The sequence below is a fragment of the Conger conger genome, chromosome 3 (assembly GCF_963514075.1).
Source record: "Conger conger chromosome 3, fConCon1.1, whole genome shotgun sequence".
Classification (NCBI taxonomy): domain Eukaryota; kingdom Metazoa; phylum Chordata; class Actinopteri; order Anguilliformes; family Congridae; genus Conger; species Conger conger.
The window spans coordinates 1,171,086-1,180,002 of record NC_083762.1 but is presented as its reverse complement, the minus strand read 5'-3'; the positions used below and the strand labels follow the sequence as shown (position 1 = coordinate 1,180,002).

General features: G+C 44.0%; 2 protein-coding genes across 2 annotated transcripts in view; one reads left to right on the top strand and one right to left on the bottom strand.

Moving 5' to 3' along the window:
- rufy1 (RUN and FYVE domain containing 1) overlaps positions 1–1,455 on the bottom strand; it is a 20,692-nt gene extending 19,237 nt beyond the window's left edge. Inside the window, exon 1 of the mRNA XM_061236422.1 lies at positions 961–1,455. Coding sequence (XP_061092406.1) covers positions 961–1,309 — 349 coding nt within the window. The 5' untranslated portion in view covers positions 1,310–1,455. The remainder of the gene's footprint in view (positions 1–960) is intronic.
- Positions 1,456–2,580: 1,125 nt separating this feature from the next.
- On the top strand, positions 2,581–7,016 carry LOC133124885 (proheparin-binding EGF-like growth factor). The gene is made up of 6 exons (XM_061236433.1): positions 2,581–2,826; positions 3,453–3,641; positions 5,242–5,446; positions 6,079–6,234; positions 6,629–6,717; positions 6,915–7,016. Exons 1-5 carry the CDS (start codon positions 2,784–2,786, stop codon positions 6,699–6,701), a joined length of 666 nt encoding a protein of 221 aa, XP_061092417.1. The 5' UTR covers positions 2,581–2,783; the 3' UTR covers positions 6,702–6,717; positions 6,915–7,016.
- Positions 7,017–8,917: the final 1,901 nt, after the last annotated feature.

The window sequence follows — 8,917 nt, the reverse complement described above, 5'->3', positions numbered from 1 at the left end:
ATACTTCATAAACATACACTCAGTGAGCACATTATTAGGTATGTATTAGACTGGTCGTCTGCTGCTGTAGTCCATCTATTTCAAGGTCCAACCTGTTGTCTACGGTTTCAGTGGCTACACAACCGACAAAAAAACAGTCCAGTGCTGCAAACATGTCTACCTCATCATGAGGCTCATGACACGCAAATCTGGCACAATGTGGCCTCAATTGAGGAAGTCTATTTGAGAGCACTTCGTTTTTTTTTTATAGTTGAGATGTTGCAAATACTGTTGGACCAAAAACAAAACCAACAGAGGGTGTTAACTTACATGATTCTAGCCGTCCCTTGCTCGGCTGGTGTTGCACTTTTGTAAGTTGCTTTGACTACAATCGACTGCCAATCGACTAATGAACTGTACAGAGAAATTCAGAGGAGCGAATCGGAGATAATGCTCTTCGCAGTTATAGTGAACCTTATTTTCAGTGTCCACTACCTAGTTATATATAGGAGGAGATTGTTTGTAGGCATTAACTAGGCTACAGGTCACCCACATAACATTGCGTGCCTCATATGTTTTCGCTTTTCGCTGGGTTGATTTCATGGCTTTTCGTTTTACATATAACGTTAGATCATAAACAAAACGTGAAAACGGGCAACATCTCACGAGACAATGACAGCCGGTGATTATCAAGCCTGCCAGTCGGCCCAGCTAGACGTTAGGAGACGATTAGTTGCTACCTACTAGTGGGACCTATGCGAAGCTAATATTTGTTGATTTAGTGGTCGCGCATCTTAAAATGGAGAATATAGGCTAGGTCAAAGTTTCTGTTTTGTCTCATTGAAGTGTTGAAGTGGTGGATTAATGACGTGGTAAAATTGTTAACAGTTGTGGTAACTGTGTATCACTATAGATAGTTAAATGTATTTAATGGGCGAGGCAGTGTCCACAATTGGGCTAGACTTGTTTTTGTCTGCGTACCTTGGACATACATCCTGCGGGCGCCCCTGCCTGGAAGCTTGCCGGCGGTTCCGTCATCATCCTCGGGAGAGTGCTTGGTCGGTAAGCCCACGGAGACCGAAGTGGCGTTTCTCAAAGCGGTCCCGTAGCTGACCCCGCTGCTCAGAGTCTCTGAAGCTTTCCGGGCCAGCGACAATATGGGCGCCGACCAGTTGCTGTTGGGCGACTGCTTGTCTTTGACTCCATCTTCTTCTTCTTCTTCATCGCTGGCGCTTTTGCTTTCCTGTACGCCTTCCAGTACCTGTACCGCTTGCTCGCTCTTGTCGCACTCGGCAGCTGTCGCGTCCGACTCTTTGGCTTCTTCAGCCATCTTTCCCAAAACAAGACATGTGACGCCAGACCACAGCAATCGATTATGATGCCGGAGAGCAGGCCTGACGCATCGATTACTTGATGGTGATGTATCGTTCGCGGACGAATCCGTTCAGTGCGTCAGGAAGGCTTGTCGTGCGTTAACTGAGAGCTAGCAGGTCGCAAGCTATGAGTTTTTACTCATTTTGGTCCGTTGAACCATTTCGGTCTTTAGTTTTTTTTACCTTTTGAAGTTCTTCCTGTAGGAGGCTATGCTGTATCGTGTGTCAGTGCCGCCTAGTGGACAAGGAATTGTAAATCGTGACTATTTAACAGCTTTGTGGCTTACACTGTGAAAATAGTTTGCATGGGAACCGACACGAACCCAAGCAACGCGGTATTTAGGAATGTACCAGGAGAGATTGTCTGCGAGTTTTTGTTTTTGTCTTTGAAGCAGCGAAAGTCCGACACGCTACGCATACTGTCATGTCAATCATAACTTAAAAACTCCCTATTAGCGTGAAACTCCATCATCTCATAGGAAACAGAAACAAAAAAAACGAAAACGAAAAATAAAAATACACACATTTTATATTTGTTTAACATTTAGGCAAACTTTCCATTTTCTAATTTCCTTCTAAAATCCTTCCAGTTTTTTGTTTTAAAATAATACAATAGCCTATGTCTGTCAACTTGTCTCGGAAATTAAATAGTAGCTTTAGCAAATTTGAATAGAAGTATATAAAATGATTGTATCCCTTTACACTCGATCCAGAGTCTAATTGGTCCTCCAGTTCATTTCCATTTATAGTGTTAATTTCAATATAAATTTTGATCATAATATTACATTTTAAGATAATTTTACATTCTGCTAGTGCGGCATAAAGCTTTTCATTTGAGTATTGTCAGATAAATATGTCTGTAAGAATTTGTTGTTGAAAAATTGTTTTGTTTTTTCCACGTAGCTTAATTGCAGGAATATTTTCACGCCTTTATTAATGTTAATGTACGGCTTGTACCGACAAGTAATTCAGGTAGAGTAAAACTTCTGCAGGCTACGTTTTCCCTGTGTTTAGCCTCATACAACATTCATTGGATATTGTTGAGACCTTGGTTGAGACTTACTGCTTATCATGTCTAAATTCTCCCAGTAGGTGCCGCCAAATGCTTGTTGTTTGCTTATAGATGCTATAAGAAAGTGTCAATGCCGCGAGCTTGAAGGAGGCGTGGCGTGGCGTGAGGCTCGAGCTAGATATATAAAAGGGGCGACTACGACGCTGTCGTTAGTGTGTTCAAGCATAGTGTGACTGAGTTGAAACCGCGTACTAGTCTACCCGAGCAATCTGAGCAGGCTCGCCACACGGGAATTTTAATCAGTACCCAATAAAGTTGGTTTGGCGAGAGTAGTGTAATATAATTGACGATTAAACTGCAACCCGTCTGATATTTGGAAATACAACTCTACCCTTTCCATTTTTTCGAAGACGAACAATATGAATATTTTCAAAGTGTTGGTTCTACTCATCCATGCCTTCGGTAAGTAGCAGAGTGACACTTTTTCTGCGGCGTAGTGTTTGAAGGCTATATACTTAGCCTACACACTTCATAGACACGACTTGGTCTTTTGCTTTTCACGCTGGTTTCCTCATTTGAACATCATTTGACAACGCCACTGGAATTCAACGTGCTTATTTTGCAGTAAAACTGCAGCCATTACGATATGTTACTTTGAAGTTACCCTCTTGAAGTGCACGGTTAAAGTGTTCAAGTCGATGTACAAAACAAGTTTTACATAAGGAGCGGTGCCAAAAAAATAATGTCAAACCGTGTGAAGAGTTATAGAGTTTGCATGTATCCATGCGATGTTTCCATGGACCCAAAGCTGTAGCCTGTTTGCCTACTCGTATTTCAGAAGTCAGATTCTGAGCCAGCTCCGACAGCCTACTTGACGTGGAGCATGCTTTTGAAGTAGTGGGGAGGGTGCTTGTTTTGCAGCGCGCTTGAATACCGTAACCTGCCGTGACTCGTCCAGACCGCACACGTCGTTCTTACTTGTTGAGACTGACCGACGGGTTTTTTTTTTCCAATTTGAGGTATCATCTGAATTGGGTAGACGAGTCGTGAAGTGAAGTTGCATTCTAAGGTCTTTTCTGTTTCTCCAGCGGTGCCCAGGCTGGTCGGCGGCGCCTCGATCGACAAGCATGTGAGTGCGAAGCCGGCGCAGACAGCGGTGATAAATCTGTTTGAGCCCCTGACTGACGTGCAGCACGACGGCGTCGGCGAACATGACTACTATGATGAAGAGGATGAAGACTACCCATCTGGGGACTACGGAGTCGAACTGCCGAGAGGTACTAGCTACTTACAACTTAAAGGGGTCTTATGAACAACGAAGTAAAAAGCTTAGGATATATTACATTCATCTGTTAATACAACTGGATATTTACTCAAAAGTAGCTCACAATATCTGCCTTGCTCAAGGGTATACACGCAGTGACATGTCTGTGAATGTAACCTAGCTGTGGAGTTATAAACCCAATTCCCTAATGATTATCATTGGCACAACATGGCACAGAATGGATCTGGAAACCCAGCGAAGTCACATTGCAGAACCGGGATATCCGTGGCTGCCCCAGGTGTGAATTATTAACGCATCATATCGATGCACATTGTCCCATAACACTGGTACAACGTGACTCCGTATGTTGACAGAAACATGAGCCGAGCCACTGAAGTCATTAGTGTCTAAGTAGGCCACAGTGATTGCAAGTGGTAGGTCGTTTCATTTTAAGGTCGCAGAGCGAGTAAATGCGAGAGAGAGTAGCCTTCACTACGAGCTAACCTGGTTCCCATTGGATGTAGATACTGTAAACTGAGTTAGTGTTGGTTTTAACACAGAACTTTGCTGTGTCAGATTGATGTGTATTTTGCGTGATGGTACCCCTGCTTGTTTACGTCTGATATGACGTTTCCGGGTGACGATAAAGCGTTAGTTTTATCCAACGATTTTACAGTGAGGCGGGAAAACTGTCAATCCCAGGAACTGCAGGAAATGGGCATGGTGTTCTAATCTGCTCATGAAAGTACAGCAACGTCATTTACTTGCATCGAATAAAGATTAGCTAAATTTACCCTAATTTTAACCTGAACCAAACCTTGCATACGCAATTATGGCGTGGCATAACTTCATGGCATGCCTTTTAAAATCTATTTATTTCTGTTACAGTTTTTGGAAAACTATTAAAAGATTAACTTGGGCCTTTAGCCCAAGGTCACACCGATTTATTTGTGTTTTTCATAGTCTCGTTTAGACCCTTACAGTTTAAAGCTATGGGCACAATGTTTAGCACATCAGCAAATGGAACCCCACTCACTGAAATGTCCTCCCCTAGATTATAGTCACAACTAATGCCGCAAAAGCAGTCTTCTTTTTGTATCTTACAATCTGCGGTCTCTTTTTGGGTGGCGTGTGAAACGAGTCACGTGATAAAGATCTGGTGGTACATAAGAGGGTAAGAGGGCCGGATGTGGGAGACGGGTGAGGGCATGGTGGAAATGTGAAGATCTGTTCCTTCTTGTTAGAGAAGTGACGAGTTCTCTTCCAAGTATCTGATGGCAATCTGTGTCAGCATTGAGCTCCAGTGTGACTCAGCGAAGTGCAGGCTTTACGTGACTTCAGTTATTTAGCTGATGCTTTTATCTAAAGCAACTTACAGTTGATTAGACTAAGTAGGGGATAATGGTTAAGGGCCTTGCTCAAGGGCCCAGCTGTGCAGATCTTATCATGGTCACACTGGGGCTTGAACCACCACCCTTCCGCGTCCCAGTCATGCAATGCAGCCTCTAGGCTGCAGGCTGCCCCGTTCTCTGATTGGACAGTTTGGCTGGCCTGTGATTGAAATGGTGAGCTCGGCTCTGAACGTGGCCGCCTGGTCTCTCTCCTCTCCTCAGTGGCCTTCTCCAGCAAACCGCAGGACCCTTCCGCGGTGCTCACCACCCAGGGGAACGAGGGGAAGCGCAGGAGGGGAAAAGGAAAGAAAAGAAGGCCGGGGAAAGGACAGGGGAAGAAGAGGAATCCCTGTCAGAACAAGTTCCTGGACTTCTGTATCCACGGCACCTGCCAGTACCTGAGGGACCTGAAAATGGCTTCCTGCATGTGAGTTCACCTCCATTCTCTCTCTCCCGCTCTCTATCTCCCTTTCTCGTTCCCTCTCTCTCCCGCTCTCTATCTCTCTCCCTCTCTCTTTCTCCCTCTCTGTCTCTCTCCCTTTCCCTCTCCCCCCTCTCTCTCTTTCGCTCTCCTTTTCTCTCTCTCCCAATCATCTGTTCTTCTTTCTCTTTCTCTGGCTCTCTCTCAACATTCTTCTTTTTTCTCCTCTTCTGTCAGTTCAGACGAAACCAAAACTGCTTTACTAGCCCGAGGCACATTTCTGTGTACTACGATACAGGAATACTGTGTACTACGATACAGGAATACTGTGTACTACGATACTGGAATACTGTGTACTACGATACTGTTGTAGTTTAGAAAGTAAAAATAAAAGCATCATCAGGGCCGGTTCCACAAAACAGGATTACTGAGTTTGCTGGATAACTGCACTTCCGAGTAGAACCCGGAACCCTCCCAAATGTGGAACATGGACTGAAGTTGGACTTCCAGGTTTTACTCTGTGCAGTTATCCAGCAAACTCAGTAATCCTGTTTGCGAAATACCTCCCAGAGCTTCAGATGAGCTTGACTGTGCCTGTCTATGGGGGGTTTGTCTAATTTCTCTCTCTCTCCCTCCAGATGCCAGCCTGGTTATTCGGGTGAGCGGTGCCACCTCTTCAGCCTCCCCGTGACGACGGACGAGGGGAACTTCAGCCGCACCACAGCGCTGGCGGTGGTTGCGGTCGCCCTGTCCTCTCTGTGTCTCACGGCCATCGCCATTCTGCTGGCCATCAGGTCAGTCATCATTAACTTCATATTAATCACTCATTTAATTACGAAGGTAATGTGACTAAATAAATGGGTAACTTGCAATAAGCTATCTCGCCTTTATGGCAGCTTAGCTACCTAGATGTATATAATTGTTCCCTCAGTAATTTTAACCATATTCTAGGAGCTAGATATAGGCCGTTTGCTAGCAGGCTGCCACAAGATACATGCAACTAGTGAAGATGTAATTCACATTATTTTTCTCACAGTTAAGTTCGCTATTGTCGCATTTCATACTGGAACAATATGCCTTTAAGGATTTATCAGTTAATTTACTCGCATTTATCAAAGTGAAATAAGTTGGGACTTGATGTGACCAGAGCGATGGCTGGAGAGTAAACAGAGTTGTTTTTTGCTTCAGGTATCACAAGCGTGGGGCGTACAACGTGGAGAGTGAGGAAAAGGTGAGACTGGGGTCAGAGCCTCACCACTGAACCGCTGCTGATAATGGTGAGCATTAGCACGTGACCAGGACCAGGGTCCCTGTAGTCCTTTTCTTACCGTCGCCTGAGAATTTAAAAGTGTGATGTAGAACGTGTGTGTGTGTGTGTGAGGAATGACTCCATTTACTGCAAGTGTGGTTCTGCTGAATTGGTAACGAGACATGGGTATTCAGTGTCTTACTATGGTTCTTTTTTTCACCCAAGGAGAAGATTCTACCTCAGAAACCAAAGAGAAGGGAACGCTGGTTAGGCCCGGGACTGGGGGGACTGAAGGCTGCGCCCCCCCCCCCCCACCCCCCCCCCCCCCACCCCCACCCTGGGCAGAAGGACAGACACACAGTGGAGGACACACACTTTGGGGACTTAACGTTTGGTCTCTGCCCTCTCGGTGAGGATGGGCCCTCAAACTGGAGCACAGACTGTTGCCCCGTCCCAAAATAAGCTGGACTCCCTGGAAGCAGAGAGGGGAGATCCCCTGCTGCTTCAGGACATTCTGGCCCCTCTCCGAGACAGGGGCCACTTCCTACCCCTCTCCGAGACAGGGGCCACTTCCCGTCCAGAGAGGGCTCTTTGCACACAGAGATTTGTGCTCTTTTTTAAGTGACGTGTCTTTACCTTACAGTGATTTTTACTCTGTGTGTTTTCATTGTCGCCTACTAGTGTACTGTAATTTTATTTTATTTTATACATACCATCGGTCTTTTAATTTATTTATTTATGTATATTGATATTTATTATAACATTTTTACTAGCATATATTTGAAATGCACTGCCGGATGGAGATTGTGTGTGTGTATTGTGTATTGTCCTTGTTTGTTGTATTTTTATATTAAATTTAATGGGTATTTATTTAATTACATTTGTACTGGCTAAATTTAGCTGCTGCCCAGTGCGTTGAAGGAGTTGTTGAAACGGCGACTTTGCTTTGCGTGCGTTCTCTTGTTCCTGCCTTTTCACCTCCGATAAGGAGGTACGCGCACAGGAGCTGATTCAGAGGCTGACCTTTTCAATGGAGCACAGTTCATATCGTGCCGGCTGGACTGTGACGCGGTCCGTGGCATTAATGGGACCTGGGACAGTGCGGCCCACATTGTCGGGATAGCAGCGGGTGTGGCCATCCCTGCCTACGGTTGTGTAATTACAGTATACCGATATAGAAGAACTCTCAGTGTTTTATCAGCTCAGAGGAGTTTTGTGAGTCCAGTAGGGGCCAGTTCATGTGTACTTTATTAGAGTTTAAAGTACTATTAGAGTTAATACCAGAGTTTATTTTCCACTGAACGTTTAGCTGTGAAGGTTCTGGGCTCTCTTTGTAGGCCATGGTGATGTGTAATTTAAGCTGGTGCTTAAATTAAGATGACTCCTGTTAGAAAAGTTTCAGATTAAAATGCAGGCTTTGTTTTACCACTATTGGAGTTTTTTTATTCAGAACTCACATTGTTAGGTCAATGTTAACTGCTGTTCAAATGATAAGATTCTGAATGTGAAGCTATCCAACCATTTCAAAACAAATCTTTGTGAAAATATAATAAATTTGAAAAAACTGGAAACCTACTTGTGTGAAATTGTGCTTAATTTTAAAATGGGTCTAAAAATATTTTTTTAAGAAAATACTGTTCTGGCTTTATAACTTATCATTGTTAATCAAAGCCACATCGGACAGGAAGTTCATCAAACGCTTCCGGCCTGAAGCTGGGAGCCTGCACATTTAGTCAAAAACAATTTGGAATAATAGACAATAAAATTCTAAAGTACTGAATGTTGAACCTGCTGTTTCACCAGCTGACAAAACACCAAACCTAGTAATCCTACATGTTGTTTACATGCTTAAAGTTAGCACAAAGACAGAATCAGACCATTACCAAACAACATTTGCAAGGGAAGTCTTTTAAACACTTCCTATAATTCGCAACATTTTCTGAATACTTTCATCTACGTACAAAATGAAAATACAGTCCTGGTTTTCCCCTGGCTGTTCACCAGTTCTTGCAGTATTTATAGTGCAGCCACACCAGTGTCTTGCCAGGGGTTTGAAACCTAAGAGTGAACCTTAAGAGTGAACCTCAGTAAATGTGTGCGCGTAACACAGACAGTGGGCTCATTCCAATTGTTTATTTTTCTCATCTCTTTTCTAATTCTTGTTCTTTTATCTACTCGTAGCACACTCTCACACTCTCACTCACACACTAACAGACACACAACCTTGT